At 44.9% G+C, this 23,300-nt stretch overlaps 3 protein-coding genes across 4 annotated transcripts; 1 reads left to right on the top strand and 2 right to left on the bottom strand.

Moving 5' to 3' along the window:
* Positions 1–1,011: 1,011 nt before the first annotated feature.
* ISCU (iron-sulfur cluster assembly enzyme) lies at positions 1,012–3,304 on the bottom strand. The gene is made up of 5 exons (XM_015878109.1): positions 3,206–3,304; positions 3,016–3,129; positions 2,572–2,682; positions 1,771–1,849; positions 1,012–1,554 (listed from the first exon to the last, which is right to left on the bottom strand). Exons 1-5 carry the CDS (start codon positions 3,290–3,292, stop codon positions 1,463–1,465), a joined length of 483 nt encoding a protein of 160 aa, XP_015733595.1. The 5' UTR covers positions 3,293–3,304; the 3' UTR covers positions 1,012–1,462.
* A 42-nt stretch (positions 3,305–3,346) lies between these two features.
* Positions 3,347–17,249, top strand: SART3 (spliceosome associated factor 3, U4/U6 recycling protein). The gene is made up of 19 exons (XM_015878097.2): positions 3,347–3,769; positions 5,008–5,134; positions 5,721–5,825; positions 5,976–6,160; positions 7,033–7,138; positions 7,893–8,017; positions 8,218–8,373; positions 8,662–8,800; positions 9,124–9,231; positions 9,647–9,724; positions 9,807–9,865; positions 10,543–10,652; positions 10,963–11,075; positions 11,374–11,450; positions 11,843–12,014; positions 12,682–13,130; positions 13,372–13,524; positions 15,071–15,258; positions 15,860–17,249. The coding sequence occupies exons 1-19, from the start codon at positions 3,602–3,604 to the stop codon at positions 16,038–16,040; spliced, it is 2,799 nt and encodes a 932-aa protein (XP_015733583.1). The 5' UTR covers positions 3,347–3,601; the 3' UTR covers positions 16,041–17,249.
* Positions 17,250–17,620: 371 nt separating this feature from the next.
* FICD (FIC domain protein adenylyltransferase) lies at positions 17,621–21,696 on the bottom strand. Of its 2 annotated transcripts, none has more exons than XM_015878102.2 (3): positions 21,636–21,696; positions 20,982–21,317; positions 17,621–20,196 (listed from the first exon to the last, which is right to left on the bottom strand). In XM_015878102.2, exons 2-3 carry the CDS (start codon positions 21,310–21,312, stop codon positions 19,121–19,123), a joined length of 1,407 nt encoding a protein of 468 aa, XP_015733588.1. In that variant the 5' UTR covers positions 21,313–21,317; positions 21,636–21,696; the 3' UTR covers positions 17,621–19,120. The 2 variants fall into 2 exon arrangements, with proteins under 2 accessions (XP_015733588.1, XP_015733587.1); XM_015878101.2 differs by having other exon boundaries at positions 21,624–21,691.
* Positions 21,697–23,300: the final 1,604 nt, after the last annotated feature.

The raw sequence follows: 23,300 nt of genomic DNA, 5'->3' as shown, positions 1-23,300 counted from the left end.
GAATGTTGTTTTTAATGCAGCTGTGCAACATCATAGGTATGAAAACTGGAAAGGAAGATAGGGTGGGGCGTGGGGTGAGGATGTTATAAGAGCAAGGGAGGTTTTTAAGTGCATTTTCTTTTGATTTGAAGATCTGTGGCAACACTCCCTTGGAAAACAGCCATCGCTGTGAGGCACAGGGGAGCACAGTGGTCTAAAGAACAGAGGGTAAGCCATGCTGTGTGGCCATAAAACGCCTGTTTTGAACTGACTCTGTGCCCCACGCTCCCAAGGAGCCCAGCTCATGTGGTGGGTGGGCAAATCCTCCACTTGGTGAGTGCTACCCCTGTGCTCTCTTCATAACTCACTCCTCCAGCGAAGCAGTTTGAGCAGCTTTAGCTGTGCACACAGAGCTGCTCGGGGGAGGTATCTGCCAGGCTGTGTTTTTGAGGTTTCTTTCCACAAATGAAGAGAATCCAGCCCTAAAACTACCAAAGGCAACAACAGAAGCTATCAGAAATAGCATCCAAAATCAGCTCCAGCAGCAGGTAAGGATCCCCTTCTGCCCCTGGCTTAGTACCAAGAGCACTGGCTGCTCTCTCTGCCCTGGAAGGGATGGGGGAAGTTCAGAAGACACCCCCAGAGGGCACAGGCTGACTCCTGCTCTTCCAGGGAGGTTCCCCTCAGTATTACATCCCAGTTAAGCTATTTGCATTCTGGGTTTGAATCCTCAGCGTGTGTTTAATCTCCCTTAACAGTATTTGGCAAACTAAAGGGTTGAATGCTTTTAAAAGATGCTCCAACATTAACCCTCCTGCTATTGGAGGATGTGAACACAAACATGTCCTGCTAACGCTGCTGGCTCTGAGCTTCCTGGCAACCAACTGCAGCTGCTGTTATTTGCTCACCTCCCACAGTCAGTGCCCTCTAGTGCCTGGTGAAGCATCCCAGCTCCTCCCAGAGAGCAGCGTGACGCAGGGGATAGACAGCATGTGAGAGGTCACAGATTGTGAAACCAAACTCCAACACAGCTGCAGCCAAACCACATGAGATTTATATATACTGTATTGATTGACAAAGTGACCCACATAAAGACCAAGGCAACCAAGTTTCCCACCAAACTCTTTGTAAAACATTAGGCAAAACTATACAGAAGAAAAAAAGTGCAGCCCTTCCAATGCTGGAACAGGAGGATTCTTTCTCTCTTGAGAAGCTACCGGGGGGTTGCCCTGAAGCAGAGCAGCCCTTCACTCTCACCATTTCAAAACCAATCCTGACAGGACACAGGCTGCTGAAATACCCACGTTCCAGTCATTTAAGCACTACCAGGGTGGCTGTACACACATGACCAGTGACACGTTGTGCGTTGAGTTGTGCGTATCTTACAGCTTCTTGAGTAGTGCACAGGATTCTATTAACAGCTAGAATAATTGCACTGCAAATTGAACTGGAATGAGGACAACCTCTACAGTCTGTTTAGGAATTAGTCTGCTTTCTGCTCTGACTCTCCTTTCTTTGGATCCTGTTTCAGTTTGTAGTCAGCCAAGGCAGCCTTGATTGCATCCTCAGCCAGCACTAGGGGAGAAAAAGAGCACAAAACAATGTCATTTACAAGCACTTTAAATAACAGTGACAAGTCACTTAGAACAAAAGATGCAGTACAAGCAGAAGCAGCCAGCAATAACCACCACTGTGGGTCAGCCTTAGCTGCTATGTGTGCAAAGCTTTATTTGGAGAACGTACAAAAGCATCTGTGTTCTCAAATAACAACGTGTTTGATGCTTTACTTACTAGAGCAATGCAGTTTGACCGGAGGAAGGCAAAGTTCTTTTGCAATGTCTGTGTTCTTGATTTTCAATGCTTCATCAATCTGAAATGTATGGGTAGGGTACAGTCATCAGTCAGGCATACACATGTACATATGATGCCCACACACCACGCAGGTATTTGATACAGGTGTGCTTCAAAGCACTGGAACCAACCAAAGTCACGCTCTGAGAAGGCAGTAAAAGCTGCTGATAGTGTTCTACCATAAGAAAGGCCTTTCAATAATACCTGTTTTATTCTGCTCCTGCCAAGCAACAAATCTGCAACCTACTACAGGGAACCTCCTTTGGCAGAGGAGCTGGACTAGGTGATACTCAGAGGTCCATTTCAACCCCTGATTCTATGAAATATAAGGAATGTCTCAAAGTGTGCAGTGCTTGTTAATAAACCAGAGCATTATTTTACTGCTGACCAACTGCAGGGACTGTTCCAGGTTTGTTCTGCTGTAATATAGAAACAACCTGCTTGTCACAATGCCAAGCACACGGAGATCAGCCAATGGAAGACATTCCACTATACAAGTGCTTTCTTTATCTATTTTCGATTGCTGTGTAGCACCCAAAGCTTCTTCACAGCTTATTGGAGACTTCCAGAAAAGGCAAATATTGCTTTAAAAGTCAGGAAAGATGAAACTGCATTCTGAGCTTCTATGTGAGTGTAACACCTGGAGAGCACCTCTCTAGACCCCTGTTTCCTTCCCTGATCCCAGCAGTGGGTGTGAATATGTACCTGCTCCCCACTGTGCCCCTTAAGCCAAGCCCTTACCGTCTTCCCTTTCACCCACTCTGTTGCCAAGGAGCTGGAAGCGATGGCAGAACCACAACCGAAGGTTTTGAAGCGAGCATCAACAATGCGGCCGTTCTCATCCACTTCCACCTGTGGGAGTTATCAGAGGGGCGCTCAGTTCCACGTAGGAACCACACACAAAGGGACAGCGATAGGACAGCGAGTTTAAGGCTGGGGGTTTATCGGATTTTAGGGCCTGCAGAGGGACTTTAAGGGACAATGAGTTTAAGGCTGGGGGTCTATTGGATTTTAGGATCTGCAGAGGGGCGTAAAGGGACAGCGAGTTTAAGGCTGGGGGTCTATTGGATTTTAGGGCCTGCAGAGGGGCTTAAAGGGGGTGTGACGGAGGAATCCTATGTCACAGCCATATGGTGGCAGACACTGATGGTTGTGTCCTTACAGGGCACCCCGTGCTCCCCTCACCTGCAGCTTCATAACGTCTCCACAGGCCGGGGCTCCCACCAGGCCCGTACCCACGTTCTTTGCGTTGCGATCGAGAGAGCCCACGTTCCGCGGGTTCTCGTAGTGATCCACCACCTGCGAGAACAACGTGTCACTAACAACCCCCAACGGGCACTATGGGCTCCCCACAGCCCTACCCGGCCCCTCTCACCTTCTTGTGGTAGCCCGCCCCCCCCACCGCCGTCGCCCCCCGCCCGGGCCGCAGCAGCGCCGCCCCCGCCGCCCTCAGCGCCGCCATCTTGAGTCTGCCCGCACCTGGCAGCGGCGCTCTGCCCCAACCCTCCCGAAGGACCCCTGGAGGCCGAGGCCCTGAGGTGTCCGTGGCGCTGCCTCTGCAGCAGACTAAATTATAAGGAGTAACGGGCCGAGCTGCTCGGCTTTTCGTGGCAGTTGGACGCGGAGAAGAGCAGAACCTTGTCGGGAGAGTTTATCGTCCTTTCTTTCACCGCTTTTGGCTGGGGGGAATGTACAATATTGAGACAGGCGCGCAGTAGCCAACCCCATCGGCTGGCTGAGAGCGGCCGGCAGCGAGGCGAGCTGCAACAAGATGGCGGCGGCGGGAGCCGAGGCGGCGGTGGAGGAGGAGAAGCGTGTGGTGGAGGGAGACCCCGAGTCGGGGGGGGATTCGGAGGATGAAGGCGACTCGGATTCATCAGGAGACGGCGAGGATGAGGAGAAGGAGAACGAGGCGGAGATCCAGCGGCTGGAGGAGCAGGTGGGGCCCGGCTGTACCGTGCTTTGGTTATGGAGATCTGGAAACGCCTCCGGGCGTGATGCCTTTTAATTCGCTTTTTATTCCTCGCTTCAGGGCGAGAGAGACTCAGGGAGCAGCCCTGGTATGTTGAAAGTGAACTCAGATGGTGGTTTCCTTAGTGATCTTGAAGGAATTAAAACGCGTTTGCTGAGGAGGGCTCACTGGGTGTTAGCGCTGTGTCTGTACTTGGGGGCTCTCGGGCCTTAGGGCTGTGAGTTCAGTCTTCTGCAGAACTTTAAAGCCCAGCTTTAGTAACAGGGATCTTCTATGAAGGGCTGCAGAGGTGGTCGGGGCCTGCAGCTTCTATTTGAGGAGCCCTGAGGCTGCCCTTGAGGCAGGAGGGAAGGCTGAGGGAGCAGCACTTGTCAGGGTAGAAATCGTGAAGATGGGGCCAGGTTCTTTTCAGCCATGCCCAGCTACACGATAAGGGGCAGTGGGCACAAACTGGAACCCAGGAAGTTCTATCTGAACGTGAGAAATAACTTCTTCGCTGTGAAGTTGACAGAGCCCTGACACAAGCTGCCCAGGGAGGTGGTGGAGTTTCTTTCTTTAGAGATGCTCAGGATCCACTGGGATGCTTTCTAATGCTACCTGCTGGGGGGAGGGTTGGACTGAGGGATCCTCAGAGGACTTTGCCTTTTCCTGTCACTTACAGTTCTGTGATTCTGTGTAACTGAGCAGGGAGGTGAATGTCTGTCTGTACTTGGCCCTGGTGAAGGCAAGGCATCTTAAGTGCTGCGTTTAATTTACTCACTACAGAAGAAAGGCATCAAGGCCCTGGAGCATGTCTGGAGTAGGGCAGCAGAGCTGTAAAGGGTTTGGAGTACGAGCTATATGGGGAGAGGTTGAGGGAGCTGGGGATCACAGAATTGTAGGATGGTTCTCCACTACTCCCTGAAAAGAGGTTGTAGCAGGGTGGGAGTTGCTCTCTTCTCCCATATAACAGCGATGGGACAAGAGGCAAAGGCCTTAAGTTATACCAGGGGAGGTTCTTGTTGAGTATTGGGAATGACTGCTTCTTCAAAAGAGCAGTCAGGAATTGAGACAAGCTGTCCAGGGAGGTGGTGGGATCACCATCCCTGGAGGTGTTCAAGAACTGCAGGGATGTGACACATAGAAAACAGTGTGTAAAGTTCTGTTCTGCTGAGTATTTGCTGACTTCTGCAAGCCTTTAAAAACTTCCTTTATTTTCTTTAAAGCTTTCCATCAATGCTTTTGACTACAATTGCCACTTGGATCTGATAAAGCTGCTCCGCCAAGAGGGAGAGCTGGTGAAGCTCAGAAGAGCTCGGCAGAAGATGAGTGAACTCTTCCCACTTACTGAAGGTACAGAGCTGCTTCTCCTTGCAGCTGGTAATACTGATGAAGCATCATCAGTGTGAAATACTCTTTGTGCCAGGTTTCAGCCATGCTGTTCCAGCCTAAAGGATCAGATTGAAGCTCTGAACTCAACTTGAAGCAGGCCTTTCTTTTTATTTATAGTTAACACTGTAACAATATAAATACCTGGCAGTGGGCTTTTAGCTTTGGCAAGTGAAGGTTTCCTCTTAGGCATGTGGGAACCTGCAGCCTCTAAAGCCATCTGCTGTTTCTTGTAAAAAAGAAGGAAACTGTGCCACTCAATGCCTCTTTGCTGGCCTATGTGCATTCTCTGTGCATGGTGCTGACCAATTGCTGCTCACAGCTTCATCTCTCTTTAAATAGAAGCATACTTGCTTAGGACTAGGTTGGAGACATCAGTACCAAACTTTTCATTTAAACTAATTGTGTGTAGATGCGGGGACTTAAAATTGCTCTTTTTCTCCCCATTTTCTCTATCCCCATTTTTAAGCCTGTTATTAAAAAATAACCAAAAATGTAAAGGGAAAAGTTTTTTTCCAAGCGTTGGTGACTGTAAACTTCTTGGTTTCAGAAATCTGGCTGGACTGGTTGAAGGATGAGATAAAAATGGCTTCTGAGATCTCAGAGCGAGAGAAAGTTTATGAGCTGTTTGAGAGAGCCGTGAAGGATTACATCTGTAAGTTCTTAATGTGTGGGAGTTAAAAAAACATTTAAAGGTCTATTATACTGAATAGTAAAGACAATTTCTATGCCTTTGGATAAGTATTTGAGATGCCTTTGTATTTTCGAGGACATCAGCTCTCCTGTTTCTCATAACTTTGTTTAGGTCCTGAAATTTGGCTGGAATATGCCCAGTATTCAATCGGTGGCATTGGTCAGGAAGGAGGAATTGAGAAAGTTCGCTCAATATTTGAGAGAGCATTGACAGCGGTTGGGCTGCACGTGACAAAAGGAACAGCTCTGTGGGAAGCGTACCGTGAGTTTGAGAATGCCATCCTGGAGACAGCACAGGTAAGGCTGGTCTGATGGGCTGCTGTCAGTTAGAGGCTGTGGTGGAGCTTCCGAAGTCACCTTATGCTGCTTATCAGTCTCCTTGGAGAAATGAGGCTGTGGTGTCACTCAGTTGTTTCTTTTCAGCTGTAGAGACTGACTGTTTGGACTGAGAAAAATGTTCTGTGTTCTGTAAGAGTGGAGGTGTGTTAAAATATGTTCATAAAACCTCACAACCAGAAGCAAAACTACTCTACTTCTTTAGCTTGTACTGACAAGAATAAGTAGCTTCATTATTAAGCATTATTATTCATTCTAGTGAATACTTTTGCCCATAATCAGTGATGTTTGCGTTTCTAGGCTGCCTTATGCCTCAGTGTTGAATTTATTCACTGTTTCACCCTTTTTGAAACATCAGACTTTGCGAGATGACTAGAATGTCAATATTTCTGTTTCCTTGTAGCTTGCTACATAAGACGTGAAAGTTGGTCAGTATTGAAATGCCCATGCAGAGGAGTAATGGGGGAATGCTCTTCTGCTTGTAAAAAGAAAAGAATTGAGTTTTAAAGCATCTCTGCAAGCATCAAGGATTTATTGAAAACCTATCTGTAGGTTTGTGAATTGGAATGATCACACACTGTTCTCCAGGTTATCATTTCCCAGTGTCTGCTTTCACTGGGGGATGCTTTGTACTTTCGTCAGCTTCTGACTAGCAGTTTCCAGGTTTTAGCTTTAGCAGCAGCCACGTGAAATACAAGTTGGCCATGTGTGTTCTTCAAGGATCATGTAGTAGTGGTTTGGAGCCCAGATCACCAACCCGTAAACAATACCCCCTTGTGTCCATCAACTCAGGCTTGAGGGGGCTGATTAAATTTCAATCCTTTTGTTTGCAGCCAGCTCCTGGCAGCGTTCCGTCGCCTGAGCAGCAGCAGATGCTCTGCAGCCAGCTTGAAAGGATCCACACGCTGTTCAGGCGCCAGCTGGGGATCCCACTGTTAGGTGAGAGCCTGCGTGCTTGGGGGAGTTGGCGTGGATAAACTGTATTATGGCAAAGTAGGCATGAATTGTGATTATTCTTTTGGTAGAGCCACACAAATTGCAGCTGTTGGATTTGAGTATTCATGGATCAATTACATTTGCCTGCCTTTGGGGCCCCTTGAATGATGCACATTTCCCGTTTGTTCGGAAATATTCGTAGTCATTGAAACTTTGTTTATCTGTTTCCATGCTGCATAGTTTGAGGTCATTCAGGCTGTTTAAAGTACAAGTAATTAGCACAAAGCATGACCCTTAGGAGCTAGGAATTCAGCTGAGAAGCTCACTGTGTACGAGCATTGGCTGATAGGTAAATGATACATGCTGACAGCTGGATTGATAGTCCTGCTGTATCAGTTTCATACTTCAAACTCCTCAAGTCCCTTTTCTTGCTTCTTTATCTGCATACAGGAAAAAGGTCTTAAACTTCCTTATTTTTCCATTGAAAGCATCTAGGTTGGTTTCTTCTTTAAAGCCCTGAGAAAATCTTGCAACTTTGGTTTTGTAAAGGAAAAGCTAATGATTATGAGCAACTTGTCCTAAGTTTTTGTTCAAATTACACCTATAAGCTGAATCATTTAGTCATATGGTAGTCTGACAGTTAAGGAATAAAACTATAAACAGAAACGTGACCACGTTAGAATCAAGCAGAGATTGAATTCCAATTATTTAGTCTGTTGAGTGCATTAGTGATGCGATTTCGTGTCTTTTTTAACAGATATGGACACATCATATGCTGAGTATGAGGAATGGTCCGAAGATCCAATACCAGAAACAACAATAAAGAGCTACAAAAAGGCTCTACAGCAATTGGAGAAGTGTAAACCATACGAGGAGGCACTGGTATGTTGTTACTTATACATTCCTTTAAAATTAAGAATTAAATCAAAAGCTGAAATGTAGTTCCCAGCACTAAAAGTGACAGAGCTGCTGAAATGTAGAGGCCAAGTTCAAGTTTGGAATGTTGTGCAGGACCTACTGAGTCAGTTGAGCTGTTTGAAGCATGCTTTGTTTAGAAGACTTCTATTTTTCATGTCCTGTAGCTGGGTGCTGAAACACCGAAGCTAGCAGAATACCAAGCTTACATTGATTTTGAAATGAAAGCTGGTGATCCAGCTCGCATTCAGTTGATCTACGAGAGGGCTTTGGCTGAGAACTGCCTTGTACCAGACCTGTGGGCACGCTACAATCAGTATTTGGTAAGGAAGGGAAAAATAAAAGGCTTTTTTCCTTGTGGGGTTTTGTTTATGTCTTTGCCAGACTTAACATGGCACAGAGTTACTGTTTATTCTGCTCCTCCTTTCTGTTTTGAGGGCATTCACTGAGTTCCTATGTGTGTAAAATCTAAAACACCAGTCCTGTCTTTAGATTTTCAAATATAAGATCCATATATATTTTTAAGTTGTTAGCTTTTTAAGCTGCTATTTGTCTTGGGTGGGCTTTTTATCTAACAGGAGTTTAAAACTTTGGTGTGTGATTTATTTCAGGACCGGCAGCTGAAAGTGAAAGAATTGGTTTTGTCTGCTCATGACCGTGCTGTCAGGAACTGTCCCTGGACGGTTGGGCTCTGGATTCAGTATCTTTTAGCAATGGAGAGGCATGGAGTTGATCACTGCATTATTTCTGGTATGGAAAGGTTCTCAACAGTATTTCTTTACACTGCAGAACTGATGTGTGACCTGTAGAATTCGTTGCAACCTTTCTGCAGCAGTCTTAAAACTGATGACATTTACAGTAGTGTGCTTCTAAGGCACAGCTGTGTTGGTTGAGCAGCTTCACTACTGAGCAAGTGCTTCATTTCAACTTTGCTTGAACACTGCTAAATTAAATTGGCTTTACCTTGAATTTCTTAACTAATTCACTGTATTTTCTTTGTCTTATACTTTGAAATACAATGGAAAAGGAAATATATATTTGCTTGGTTGTTTTTTTTCCTCTGTTTCTTTCAGACATGTTTGAAAAGGCTCTGAATGCAGGCTTTATTCAGGCAACTGACTATGTAGAAATCTGGCAGGCGTATCTTGATTACCTAAGAAGAAGGGTGGATTTTACACAAGGTATATACGGTACATTTGAATATACATTTGTTTGCTGCCACTATTTCAGATGTACAGAACTTCTATTAAAAACAAGCATATAGAAAAACACAAGTTTTGTATCTCTCGCAAAAGCTGCTTTCTCCCCCAGTTACTGTCCATAAAATATCAACTATTTTAGAACAGCTCCTTGCTGAAGGAATAGCACAAAAATGCCCTGATCTGTATTTTAGCTACTTGATGGGCTTTGTTGCTTGTGTTAACTTTTGTTGCTGTTTGTTTTTTAGTTTGCATATAGTGAGTTTTACTGAAGCAGCAAGTTGTATCTGTTTCATTTCCTGCCAAAATAAAGTCATCCATGGGTGTTAGTGAAGAGGCTTTAGGGGATAAGAAATGAAAATGGTAATATTAAGGCATTTCTTTCTATTCTCTAAAGACTCAAGTAAAGAACTTGAAGAGCTGCGATCTGCATTTGCACGTGCTGTGGAGTATCTGAAACAAGAAGTAGAAGAACGTAAGTTAAATCCAATGTATTACCTGCTTTGTTCATAATATTTTTTTCAAGAGCCATCCACAAACAGTATTTTTCTTCCCAGGCTTCAGTGAAAGTGGAGATCCATCCTGTACCATCATGCAGAACTGGGCAAGGATTGAGGTGATGCTTTTATCTCTTCTATTCTAATTGCTAGGCCAGAGGCAATCTTCTTGTACTTTGTCATTTTGTTTCTGTAACTTCAGCAAGTAAATCTTTCCACTTCTATTCCTGAACATAATGTAGCCTCAGGTATGAGGCAGGTCATCCAAGAGAGATCAGCTGTATGTTAGAGAAACAGGGCTTTTAGAATGTCTGTGCTGCTGTGTCTGTGCTGCAGTACAGACATGCAAATCCTTTGGTCAGCAGGCTAGCCATGGTAACTTGGAGCTGATTACTTAACTCTAAAAATTGCCTTGAATTCTCCCAAATTTAGTGCTGCCTACATAAACTAGTTTCAAACTAGTACTGGTATCAGTGTGCTATATTAGGTACAATAATGAATAAAGTCAGAAAGAAAAGTTCAGAATCAATTATCTCCAGTGCTTTATAATGACCAAAATGAAGTTATATATGGGAGCCAGAAACTGTGACTGATATATCAGGTGGGCCCTAGAGGTGTTACTCAGTGATAGGTGTTTACTTCTATTTGCTGGGTTTGTGTGCTTAGTGTTAGGTGGGTTGAATTTTTATGTTTATGGTTTTTTGGGGGTGGGGAGATGATGGGGATGGCAGGGAGGGATGTGGTGTTGAACAAATAATCCTAAACTATGCTGAACATGTTGAGTACTGCTTTTCAGGCCCGCTTATGTAACAACATGCAGAAAGCCAGAGAGCTATGGGACAACATTATGACTAAAGGGAATGCCAAATATGCTAACATGTGGCTGGAATATTATAACCTGGAAAGGTGAGAACTTGGCTGAAGGGAACTGTGTGTGTATTTATATGTATGTATTACCTTTTCTTAATTTGCTCATCTGTTAGAGATAAGTCTGGTGTGCTCAGCACAGGTATACTTCATAGGGATTTATCATATGCCTTTGAGATTATCAGAGAAGGTCTATGGAGTATACTTTAGTAATATTGCAGCAACAAAGTGTGGCATGAGCTAGCTGGGAATGGGGGGGAAGGTTTTGCATGGAATGTAGTTAACAGTTCTGCTTTGCAGTCATCATGTAGAGCATTGGCTCCTTAATATTGTGTTTTCTACACTGCAGAGCTCATGGTGACACCCAGCACTGCAGGAAGGCCTTGCATCGAGCAGTGCAATGCACAAGTGACTATCCAGAGCATGTCTGCGAGGTGCTGCTCACACTGGAAAGGATAGAAGGTAACAAACTGCACGTCATTTCCTTTTACAGCGTAGTCAATGTACAGTGACAGTGAGCCTGTTTCCTTTCTCTGGACTTACTGAGAGCCAGCTAAAATGGGTTGGATTTTTCCATACATTTCTGAATGATAAATGGAAGGTTTCTGCTCTGCTTAGATGTTGTTTTCTTTGAAGTCTGTTCATTTGTATTTAGAATTGTCATTTATAATGACAGAACTCAGTGGTTCTTATTTTTCTAGAATCGTGTTTCCAATTTATGGGCTAAATACAAGGCTTTCTGTTTTTGTCATTCTCTTAGGAACATTGGAAGACTGGGATGCAGCTGTTCAAAAAACAGAGAACAGATTAGCTCGTGTTAATGAACAGAGAGCAAAGGTCAGAACTTTATGAGCTACATAGGCAGTTTATTGGAAATACCTAATTATGAATGTCAGATTTCTAACGTTGGTTCATGTAGATAAGCCCAAATTGTCTTAAAGCTTCGGAACTATTGATTTTCATTTTAAAATGTGATTAATTTTTTTTTTCTAATCTCTCACCTTTTGGTGTTTGGATAAATACAAGAATAAGATGAGCGCTCCGGGAAAGCTGTAAGAGCAGACAATTGAGATGTGCTTTCAATGATGATCCTTTTAGTTTGTGTAATGTAGCTTAGGAGAAAACCTTCCAGGTTGAGTGGGGGGGGGCAGAACCCAAACAGAAAAAAATAGTATATGAGAATGCTTTGTAATCTAAAGTCACCTAAAAAAAGTCTTGCATGTTCTTAGGCTGCTGAGAAAGAAGCTGCTCTGGCAAGGCTGGAGGAGGAGAAAGCTGAGCAACGAAAGCAATCTCGAGCGGAAAAGAAGGCTTCCAAAAAGGCTAAAAAAAATAGGATTGGAGAAAAGCGCAAAGCAGATGACGATGATGAGGGTGAATGGGGACAAGAAGAGGAAGAAGGTAAGAGATGAGTGTCAGACTTTTGGTAACAGGCGTTACCAGGTGTCTGCCTGCAGTTAAAGGCAGATGGGGAGATACCATCACTGCCCTTAGAGCTACTGTCTTTTCAGCGGCTCTTTTTCCAAGGAAATCTTCATTGTGTCATGAAGTGAAAGCAAGACTAAATGCCTTTTGGCCAGAAGTGAATGCTTAAAAAAAAAGAACTATTACAGATTTTAAAAGATTTTTCATGTTTCAGATAAATACTTTGTTGATTTTTTTAATGATTCAACTCGTCAAATGATGCAGAGTCATCAATCCAAATTGGGTTGCACAGTTTTATGGCAGTCTCTTGGAATGTGATAATGAGATTTTAATATATATACATATATATGTATTTAATAAAGATCCTCCTAGACAAAGAGAATATGAGTCAGTCGCTGTAACAGCAAAAATTGCATTGGTGCTTCCATTTAAGTCCTTGCTGTCTTGGTCAAGTAATAAGCTATTGATAAGAACCAGAGGGGAGGTTTCTGTTTTGTCTGTGGGATCTGTCATTGTGTTCTTAATTTCATTCATATTTGCTATTTCCTGATTCCACATTGGTAATGGAGGACGAACTTAATTTGAGTGGGAAGTGAAATGGTGTAACTTTTCTATTAAGGCTTTCAATTCCATTCATCTGCAGAGCAACCCAGCAAGAGACATAAAGGAGATGGTGATGGTTTGCTGCTTGAAGAAGACATGGAGTTAGAAACTGGACTGTTTGGAAGAAGTGGACCTGAGAAACCAGATCATCCCACAAACCAGAAGGAAAAGCCATCCACCAGCCGAAAAGACGTCCCAAAAGTTCTGCATGACAGCAGTAAAGATAACATTACCGTCTTTGTCAGCAACCTTTCCTACACCATGAGAGATCCTGAAGTGAAACTGAAAGAGCTTTTTGAGAGCTGTGGGGAGGTAGCACAAATCCGTCCAGTATTCAGCAACAAGGGGACTTTCCGGGGCTACTGCTATGTAGAGTTTAAGGATGAGAAGTCTGCTATCCAGGCTCTTAGCTTGGATCGTAAAGTTGTGGAGGGAAGACCCATGTTTGTTTCTCCTTGTATTGACAAGAACAAGAATCCAGACTTTAAGGTAAACTTGAATTCTTTCAATAGTATGTTGAATATGTTGGAATAAGGAGTTAATTGAACAGTGGGACCTGGCTTCCTAATTGAGCATCGTTGTGTATCTGTCAAGGTGCTGCTCATGTCTTTAATGGGTTGTTGTTTTAATCACAGAAATGTAACCCCAAACGCTTGAGTATTTTATAGTAGGTTGAAATTCCCTTTGTTTCAAACTGATTTGAGAACTAACAGCCTGTTAATTTCTGCAGGTGTTCAGGTATAGTACCACACTGGAGAAACACAAACTGTTTATATCTGGTTTGCCATTTTCCTGCACTAAGGAAGAGCTGGAAGATATATGTAAAGCCCATGGGAATGTGAAAGACATTAGGCTGGTCACCAACCGAGCTGGAAAACCCAAGGTAGGCATCATTAATACACTCTTAATTTCAATGAAATCCTTCAAAAAGAAACTTTTCATAAGATCTGGATACAAAAAGTAGGTCATATAGCTTAATGCAAGTACACTGAATGATTATTGTTGTCAGCCTTTGTACAACCCAGTGTGCTTTTATGCCAACAGATAAGAAAAAGAGGACAATGAGAATTTTTTTTCCTGAAATACTTATTCAATTGCTTAAGAAAAGTGTGTGATCTAATGGGGAGGAGGAAAGGTTATCTACAGCATTTTCAACTTAGAAAGAGGCATTCGTAAACCTGCAAAGAATATTTGTTTCTGAATAACCAACTGGATAGAGTTCACTTGTAACTGATTCCTTTCTTCCTCTATCTTCAGTTTCTTGATGCTATTGTTCAGGGCACCTGTTGCAATAGTACATTTGGCAGTGAGAAATGAGACACCTTTCTGGCAGGTGTTATTTCCATGCTGGAATAAATGGGTGTTTGTTAACTAAGAACTAAACCAGTTTTGGCTGTACTGCCAAAATTCCACCTGGAAACTCTGCCCTGTCTGGATGTCAGGCACTTCCACCAGGTGCCATGCTGGTGGTGATGTGTATGCATTTTAAATTGGATTTTTAACTTCTGTTAATATTTGGAGCATATATTCTAAAGAGTTCTCTTTTGGTATCCCAAGCCTTGTGTAGTCTGTGTTCTCTGCTGTGAGAGCTGTGATTTTATTTAAACCACAATTAAATACACTGGAATCAAATATGAATCCTGGTGTATTTCCAGTCCTGCAAAACTGGATAATCCAAAAACACAGCATAAGGGTTTGAGTGGGACTTAAGAATCACAATAAGAGAACTGGGAGGTGATGCCTCCCAGCCATAGTGCACTCCCTGATAGCAGCCTGGTACAGCAGATGCCAAGGGGAGGCCTTTTCCTTTGCTCTGCTGGAAACAAGACACCGTTACTCAAGGTGTACCAGCAGCAGGTGGTTAGCAGCTGTTACCTTGTGAAAGCAACACAGATTCATTTCCTGCAAAACAGGCTTTTGTCATCAGTCTCTGTTCTGGAGGCAGTGATTCCAGTCTCTTAAAATCAGTGCCTTTATGTTGTTATTGCTGCTTGGGGTGGCTTTTACTCCACATGAAACTCAGGTGGGCCTACATTAGTGGGCTTGCTTCTGTAGATGCAAACTGAGAGTGTTTTTGTGGATCCTTCTGTTCTATCTGTGTGGATTTATGTGTTTTCACCCCCTGTGAACCCAAATCTGTCCAATACCAGATGTATCCTGGATGGATGTATAATAGATATTTAGAAGTGAAGCCTTGTTGCTGAGGCAATACTTCGTGACATTTTATTGGGATCTTTCTTCATTATACATGAAGAAAGAATGTAGGATATAGATTTGCGTAAGAAAGAACTTCTCTTTAGTTAGTCTTAAAGAATACTGGGATTTGTGGCTTTGTTTAGCTCCACTTTCTGTGTGGTGTTTTCTATTCCAGCTGTCATGCAGAGGAAGAAGCACTAAAACTAACGTGGGTTACCTCTTTCCTTATTTAGGGCCTGGCCTATGTGGAATTTGAAAACGAAGCCCAGGCCTCGCAGGCTGTGCTGAAAATGGATGGGCTGACAATTAAGGAACACGTCATCAAGGTGGCAATCAGTAACCCACCTCTCCGAAAGCTGCCAGACAAGACTGAGGCAGGCAGAGCCTCCCAGTTTGCAGTACCACGGCAGATCTATGGAGCGTGAGTACTGGCAAGGGAGACAGCTTGGCCATGCTTAGAAAGCAAACATTGGGTTTCTTTGTAGGCAAAAACGTAGGAATTCCCTCTGGAATGTGAGGGAACATCTAAAATGTACTGAATAATAATAGTAGTAATTGATTGATGAGGAAAAGTAGACTTTTCTTCTTCACATTAGCGATAGAAATAGGTCTATAGTGACCAAGAGGATACATTGGACATCCTGGGGTGTGTTGTTCATACCTGAGCCCTTTTAACTTTCACAGCCTCTTCTTCCAAAGAGCTGACTGTTCACAGTGAGTTCTGAGGCTACTCTTTTGCCTCCCGAGTGCTCTTGCTGCTTGCAATTGCTGTCGCTCTGTGCATGCCCTGTAGATAAAACATGGAGCTTCAGTTTCTGGGATCTGCTGGGCAGTTTTTTCTGTCAGGAATGCTGTTTCAAAGGGTGTCCATTGAAAGCACTGCTTACTACTGAAACAAATGGCAAGAATAATATTTAATGGGTGTTCCCTGTAGCAAACAAAGAGCTTTCTGTTTCTCTAGACTAGAACAGTATGCTCATAGAGCATTAGGATGTTTCTAAGTGCCATTTTTTGCTTTCCAGGCGAGGGAAGGGAAGGACACAGCTTTCAATGATGCCTCGAGCATTGCAACGCCAGACTAATCCTGTGGCTAAGGCTGAGAATGGGGTGGTCCAGAATTCACCAGCAACTTCATCTGAATGCACTGAGGAACCTAAAAAGATGTCCAACGCTGATTTTGCCAGGATGCTACTGAACAAGTGAGCAAGTAGTGAGCAATCAGCTGAGCTGGTATAATGTGAAATGCCTTTATGGAAGCCATGTTGTGTCCTTATGCTAGCAAGGAGAGAACGCCAGTCACAATCACATGTAAATACTGTTCTGGACTACTGCATTCTTTTAGATCAGTGTAGGATGGAACAAATCTATTTTCCTCTGTTTTTTAAGAGCAAAGAGTTATACTACGCTCTGGTAAAATGGCGTTATGTGATTCCTCATATTGAGGGTAACAAGGGGGGGAAACATTTCCTGTTCAGGTTGGATACCACACCGTTTTCTGAGTACTTTACAGATATTTCTCTTTCATTAACGAATGAGATGCAATGTGAAGGCCTTGCCATAACCTGGTTGAGATCCACTGGTCAGAAGCTCAGATTGTGATTGCAGTCATTCTCTCTGACAACAAATGCATTTTACACCGAAACATGTTCACACATTGATCTCCTTCCATTAAGAGTTAGATGGCAAATGCTAGTAACTTCACCACAATGGCCTATTTTAGTATTGGGAGAGTTTCTATACGTTTCTGTGTATATGTATATACACAAATATACATATATATGTATTCAGTTAACGTTCTGTTCCAAGTTGACCCATTTTTTATATTGTGTATTTGTAAAAGACATTCAGGTTATTGAGATAATACTTAGACCTGGTATTTTTTCCCCATGAAAGCTGTACGTGCTCTTGCTGAGGACCATTTTCTGTTGTTATTTTTTTGCTAGCTCCTATCTAGCATCTCCCTTTTGCAGGTGATTTCTGTATGGTTTTGTACAGACGTGAAGTGCACGCTGAAGTTTCACAGTTTATTAAACTCGAGTTCTCAAAGGTTTTTCTATAAATACCGTTGCTTTTGTTGAAACGTGGGTGTTGGAATTGCACTTATCCTATGGCAGCTAGTTAATACTGATGTACCTCACCTCTCGGGTGCGCTGAGATCCAGCGTCACTTGCATACCTTTAAGTAGTTCATTCCATTTAGTATGAGTATCTTGAAACCACTTCAGTAATCACCTGAGACTTGAAAATAACCTGGTACATGATCTTGGGTAGAGATATTACTGCTTACCTAAAAATGCTGCTAACTGGAAGTCAGCACGTGTGGGGTTTGAATGTGAGAGGGAGAGCAGCAATGAGTTCACTTGTACAACATAAGCACTGCTGCAAATAAACACTATTTTTAGTGCTTACTTCCTGTGCTCGTTTGACTTGGCTTTACTTTGTTCGCTTTGTAGGTTTTTTGCTGTGTAAAATAGTTGTGCGAGTAACAGAGCAAGGGCCTGAATCCTGCTATGGAGCTTGTTCGTAGTTCAGTGTGCATCTGCTTCTGTGCTACGAGCTTGGGCTCAGTATGAAGCAGTGATATGAGATCTCAATCTGCCTTGTGGCATGTAATAACAATCTAATATAGAGCTTTAATTTGGGGGGCTGGTATATCCAGCTGCTTACCTCACCCTGATGTCAGGCAGGCACAAAGCAGGAGTGATTAATGGAGTTTCCTTGGGTTGCTAACGTTGGACTTGCTGTAATAACTTGCTACTCCAGGAACTGAGCTGTGAGCAGTTCTGATTTTACTGCAGACTTAATATTAAAATACTTTATTAATCTGTTACTAAAATGAACATATTTTTTTTTCCAGAGCTCTAAAGTGCAGAATACTTTTATACTCACATTGCACTACAAAAATAAGCATGCTTTATAAAAATAGAACACTCGTTCACTTTCCCTGTCAGCAGTAATCAATACATGAGGAGAGTCTGGTGCTACATCTATAGGTAACACCTGGTCTTGTCTTGTCTATCTGCTGTGTAAAATGTATCCTAACTACCTTACAGGTAAGAGAGCTCCAGGGGAGAAAAATAGACCTGGGGTAGTACAGGAATCCATTCCTTCTGTGTTTTCTGAACTTGAAGGTGTTGGGATCTGTGATACCTGGAATTATGCACTTATACAACTGGCAGGTGGGGTGTAGGGAGCAGCTCCTCTCAGTGTTAAACTGCAAATGCTTTTACCTTAAAAGCACTTTGAATTGGGCGGCAGCTTCCAGGTGCTATGCAAACTGAGACTGCAGTAGGGAGAGGCCTTGGGTGGTTCTTTATGCATTTATCACAGGAATAGCATGACCTGGTAGTTAATAAATCTATTATGAAAAGTTCTCTTGTGTAGATGAAGGAAACTTAAGTTTTTGGCAAACTCACCATATGAATTCTTATCCAAACAGCCCAGCAGATAAAGGCAGTCTTGCAGCTATGCAAAATGACCTTTTCTGCTTGCAGCTTTGCAGAAACAAGCTCTTTTCAGACCCTGAACTGAAAACTGCAGGCAGCTGCAGCTTCCAAGGGGACCTGCCTGCTGAGGGGGGGAATCTGAAGCAGGGTCTCAGCACAAAATTGTCCTGGTGAGGACACTGCAATAGCACCTTGCTGTTCCCTGAAGCAAGTCAGAGAGCATTTCTTACCTTGTACCAGTCACATGGACTGTAATCATAAACCAAACACTTCCCATTTGTTTCACATACCTTACCCTAGGAAAGGCAACTGAAAGTAAATATGCAAAGTGCTACTGAAAGCAGAAACCAGAGGGGAGAATTTCCACTGCATCCCTGTAGCCTTCTTCCTCATCTTTTCAGGCTGAATGTGTCATAGTGAAGGGATAATATGAGAGCAACAACTCTCTTAAGGCTTTAGCCCACCTTGCAGCTCCATGACAAGGTAAGACAAGGTTGCTGACTGACCTGGTGTAGGGCTGTGATGGAAGCAGCTTCTCAATTCTTAATTTTATGGGGAAATGACATGATTTCTACTTCAGTTTGTTCAGCCCCTCTGATGTTTTTCCCCACCTCTTACTGTAGCACAGGCAAGTTACAGCATGGAGTCAACATCAGCAGTTTAGCTTGGCATAATGTATATAAATAAATAATATTAATTTAATCAAATGTAAGAGACTTTAAATAAATGAAATGCTTAAGAGTGACACCTCCTGTCAAGTCACTTCCCAGCAGAAATACTGAGCAGCGTGGCTTCCTGTTCACCCATGTATCCCCTGCCTCCTCAACACCCACAGCCTTCAGGTCTTGACAGGGATAGTTTGTTTGCATCCAGCACTGCTGCCATCAGCTTCAGGTAAGCCCACAGAGTACTCCGTGGTAGCAATGAGCAACATGTCCAGCGTTGTCTCAGTACACTTAGCTATAAAGCGTATGAAAGGCCTCACGTCGCCCTCATTGGCAACTTCTAAGACATGATAATACTCTGCCCGTTGCTCCTTGCGGATGGTGATGGGTGGGTAGCCTGCCTGCATCAGGATGAGGTTCATTAGCAGACGTGAGGTCCTCCCGTTACCATCTATAAAAGGATGGACGTAAACCAACTTGTAGTGGGCTAACGCAGCAAACTCCACAGGGTGCAAACTCATGGCATCTTCAGAGTTAATCCACTGCACAAACTCCTGCATGTGTTTCCCAACATCCTGGGGATGTGGGGGTATGTGATGCCCTACAAACACCTGCGTAGTCCTGAACCTTCCTGCCTCCACGGGGTCAGCGTAGCCCAGCACTCTCCGGTGTATCTCCAGGATGTCAGTGATGGTAACGGAGCCTATTCGTGATACCAGTGTGGTATTGACATATTTCAAAGCTGCATGCATGCCAATCACCTCATTCTGCTCCACTAAACTTTTGCCAGGAACAGCATATCTGGTCTCGATGATGTGTCGTATTTCTGACAGCGTCAGAGTGTTCCCTTCAATAGCAACCGTGTGGTAGATGTGGTGATAGTAGGACTCCTCCATCACTCGGCGCAGGGCAGAATTACCTTTGGGGATCGCCATCACTTTTTTAACCTTGCTGTCAATGATGCTGAAATACCTCTGATCAATTTCTTCAACTAAAGGTAACGTCCGGTCCCGATTGATCAAAGCCTTTTCATTGCAGGGGGAAAGGGTTAATGCTTTGGAGTACAAATAGTCTGCTTGAAGAATGTCTTTTTCCTCTTCAGAAAAAATACCAAATTCATTCAGGGCATCCACGTAATCAGGGTCCATTTTGAGGGCGTAGACAAAGAGTTTGTGCGCTTTTTCTCTCTTTCCTTGGCGCTTCATTTCAAGGGCTTGGTTCAGAGCTGCTTTGGCTTCTAACTTCACTTCTGAAATGCAACAAGAGCAGTTAGATCGCAGGGTTCTACCGACAGCTTATGGAGAATTAACACCGTTCTCTGATAGGAAATTAAATCAAGCTTGTCTGTAAGACCTGCAGCAAAGAACTTGTACTGCCACAAGCACAAGGGCTTTAGGCAGAGCTGCTCCTGCTTTAGGCAGGAGCTGGGGCCAGGCAGGGCCTGCAAGCAGCCAGGATTCTGGCTGGATTCAGTACAGGATTCTGATCCTAGCTTTGGCTACCAGACCAGGCTGCTGTGTGTAGGAAGGCACAGAGTTGAGTATGCTCTGTAGGCTGTAATGCCAGCTCCCTTGCTGAGAGCAGACTCCACAGCTGCTAATAGCACAGGTTTTTCATCTTCCCAGCAATAATAACTGTAGTGTGAACAATGATACCCTGCTGGAACCATAATGATTACTCTAAATATTTTCCAATTGAATGTCCTGTCCACTAAAGCCAGTGACTGCAGCCTGTTGTTTCTAGTGTTCCAGTTACCTCATCACAGCTCACCACCACACAGAGCACCTGGAAGATGACGCAGCACTGCAGAAACACCTGCACAGCACCCAGCCATGGAATGCAGCCCAGCTGCTGCCTGGTGATAGCAATAGTAACCGCTTGGTAATTTACAGCTCAGAGTGGGGCAGCTAAGAGTTTATTGCCATTGGAGATAGAAGTGGATGTGGATGCCCTAGACATAAAGGGTTAGAATCATAGCATCATTCAGGACCTCTCAGAGTCCAGCCGTCACATAGCAGTGGGGCACACACTCACCTGGGGAGGCTTTGCCTTTCAGCACCAACAGCTCCAGCCCCTGCGAGGTGACACTCAGCCCGGTGCTTTGACCCGTGTACCTGGTGACACCTGTATAGCCGGTTCCCAGCTTACTCCTCAGGAAGGAAAGCCCCCTGAGCACCGCATGGCACTTCTCCTCCACGGCGGGCAGCGGCAGCAGCAGCAGCAGGAGGGAGCCCAGCAGCAGCACGAGCACAGCCGCCCACCTGACACGAACCCACAGGGCGACCCATTTCAGCTCGGGCTCCGTCGCCATAGACATGAGGTTCATCCTGCTTCCAGTGGGGACGTGAGGGACATCTCCCTTCATACAGCCTGCAAATAGGGACGGAAGGTAGGTTCTGAAGCCAGAACCCACAGCAAAGGCACCTTCCCTCCCCCTCAGCTTCCCAGTCCTCAGCCTCCCTCAGGCCCCATGTCCCATTAGCCCCATGTCCCATTAGCCCCATGGTCCCATTAGCCCCAGTCTCCCTCAGGCCCCATGTCCCATTAGCCCCAATCAGCCTCCCCTCAGGCCCCATCCCCTCAGGCCTCCACCTGCCCTCAGGCCCCACCACCACGAAGCCTTATCCCACCCCCATCTCCCCCCATCCTCAGCTCCTGTTTTCCCCCCCTTCCCACCTCGGCCCCGACCTCAGCCTCCAGTTGCCGGCTCCATCCCGGTTACCCCTCCTTCCTCGTGTCCCCGCCCACCGAGCTCTGCTATTGGACGAGCCTCTCCGTTTCTCGCTTCTCATTGGTGCTCACGGATGTCCTTTCTCCACCTCGTTCCTCCCACTTCCTGCGCACCGCTTCCGGGTAGCGCCACCGCCTACAAGACGGGAAAGGCTCGTGGATGGTGGCGATTGGGTAGGAGTCACGTCAATCTTGAGAGCGCTCCAATGAAAAGCGGGCATTGGACAAGAGGGCGGGACAAATGCTATATAAGAGCTGCGTGGCCTGCCCTACTGTTGCTAGGCAGGGTTTGCTTTTACTTGCTATCAGATAGATAGGGCCAGCCCTCGTATCTCAACCCGGCAGCCTTAGAGCTGTTGGGTTGTTGTTGTACACTCAGTGCATTGCCATCATCTATGTCAGAGACAGCAAAGGCACAACCCAAAGAACATAGAGTAGGAAAGGGCGAGGATGGGTCAATGATGGAGCCATAGCCCTGCAGCAAAGGTCTGGCCAATGGAGCATCCTTAAGGCTGTTGCAATGGTTGAGCACAGCCCTATTAAAGCTGATGGGGACCCCAATAACCTGCAGGAGGAGCTGGCACTCCATGAGTTCCTATTGATAGCTCCCACTGTGGGTGCTGGAAGCGATGCTGTGCTGTGATGGGAAGTGGCAGCTGAGATAGTTCTTATCGCGAACCTTAAGGCTGAATGGGGTGGATGTGGGATCCCTGCAGCCGGTAGGTGGCACTGACTCATTGCACTGCTCAATATAGCGTTGCAGCTTTGCTCCTGGATGCCGGCACCTGCAGCAGTCATTAAAATACACGGTGTAAGACTGAGCACTGCTCTTAGCACTGTGTGTTCCACGATAAAACTGCCTCTGTGTGCACAAAGGTGTGTGTGTATAGGGGAAAATTCATTCCTGATGCTGGCAGTGCAGATCTATCTCTATTCACAGCTGTAAGGCTGATCCCTGCAGCAATGCTTCACCTCCCCATTCTCTATTAGGCACTTAGCATGGCTTCCTCCTGCCTTCTTTCCATTGCTGGGTATGAGAGCCGTGGTGCTGGGAGGAATTCCTGGCTGTGGAGGCAGAGCTGCATCTCAGAGTGTGGGATTTGAATCAATGAACAGATGGGCAAAGTAAGAGATGAAATGGCTGGTGGTAAAGCTGTCATATCCCCCCCCCCCCCCCGGGTCAATGCAAGGTTGTTGTGAAAAATGGTTCTGACATTCTCATCTGCACTGCTCGCATAGCAGAGAGAAACCAAAGCCCAGCTCCAGTGCTATGCAAAGACCAAAGGGGGTTTTAATTAGAAGAGATAGAAGGGTGAGCAGAAAGCTAGAGCGAGAATACCCCTAGCTGCAAACTAAAGACACTGAGCTCAGGGTTGTGAGTGATTTAAGCTTTTAGTGTGAGCAACCAAGGAGCACAAATGCGAGGCTGAATGGAGAGCTGAAAACAAAGCTCTGAGTGCAGGAACAGAGGGCTTTGTTGGAGCTCCTAATGAATAACGGGGAATGAGCTTCTCAGACAGATTGGTTTGCAGCAATGGGAATGAATGGACAAAAGGGAAACTTTCAAAGCAATCTGGCAGCTTGAGCTCAATGGGATTTTGAGCAAAGCCGTGCAGAACAGGG

Source organism: Coturnix japonica, chromosome 15, assembly GCF_001577835.2.
Source record: "Coturnix japonica isolate 7356 chromosome 15, Coturnix japonica 2.1, whole genome shotgun sequence".
NCBI lineage: Eukaryota > Metazoa > Chordata > Aves > Galliformes > Phasianidae > Coturnix > Coturnix japonica.
Note: the sequence above shows the minus strand (reverse complement) of the source record. Positions and strands in the feature narration are given on the sequence as shown.

What these genes read in the sequence shown, in the direction of transcription:
- ISCU (XM_015878109.1), bottom strand. Translation starts at nt 3,292, where the DNA reads ATGGCGGCGCTGAGGGCGGCGGGGGCGGCGCTGCTGCGGCCCGGGCGG. An exon ending in GAGACGTTATGAAGCTGCAG is followed by an intron (nt 2,683 to 3,015) that starts GTGAGGGGAGCA and finishes TAACTCCCACAG; the next exon opens with GTGGAAGTGGATGAGAACGG. An exon ending in AGTGGGTGAAAGGGAAGACG is followed by an intron (nt 1,850 to 2,571) that starts GTAAGGGCTTGG and finishes CATACATTTCAG; the next exon opens with ATTGATGAAGCATTGAAAAT.
- SART3 (XM_015878097.2), top strand. Translation starts at nt 3,602, where the DNA reads ATGGCGGCGGCGGGAGCCGAGGCGGCGGTGGAGGAGGAGAAGCGTGTG. An exon ending in TCCAGCGGCTGGAGGAGCAG is followed by an intron (nt 3,770 to 5,007) that starts GTGGGGCCCGGC and finishes TTTTCTTTAAAG; the next exon opens with CTTTCCATCAATGCTTTTGA. An exon ending in ACTCTTCCCACTTACTGAAG is followed by an intron (nt 5,135 to 5,720) that starts GTACAGAGCTGC and finishes TCTTGGTTTCAG; the next exon opens with AAATCTGGCTGGACTGGTTG.
- FICD (XM_015878102.2), bottom strand. Translation starts at nt 21,312, where the DNA reads ATGAAGGGAGATGTCCCTCACGTCCCCACTGGAAGCAGGATGAACCTC. An exon ending in GAAAGGCAAAGCCTCCCCAG is followed by an intron (nt 20,197 to 20,981) that starts GTGAGTGTGTGC and finishes GTTGCATTTCAG; the next exon opens with AAGTGAAGTTAGAAGCCAAA.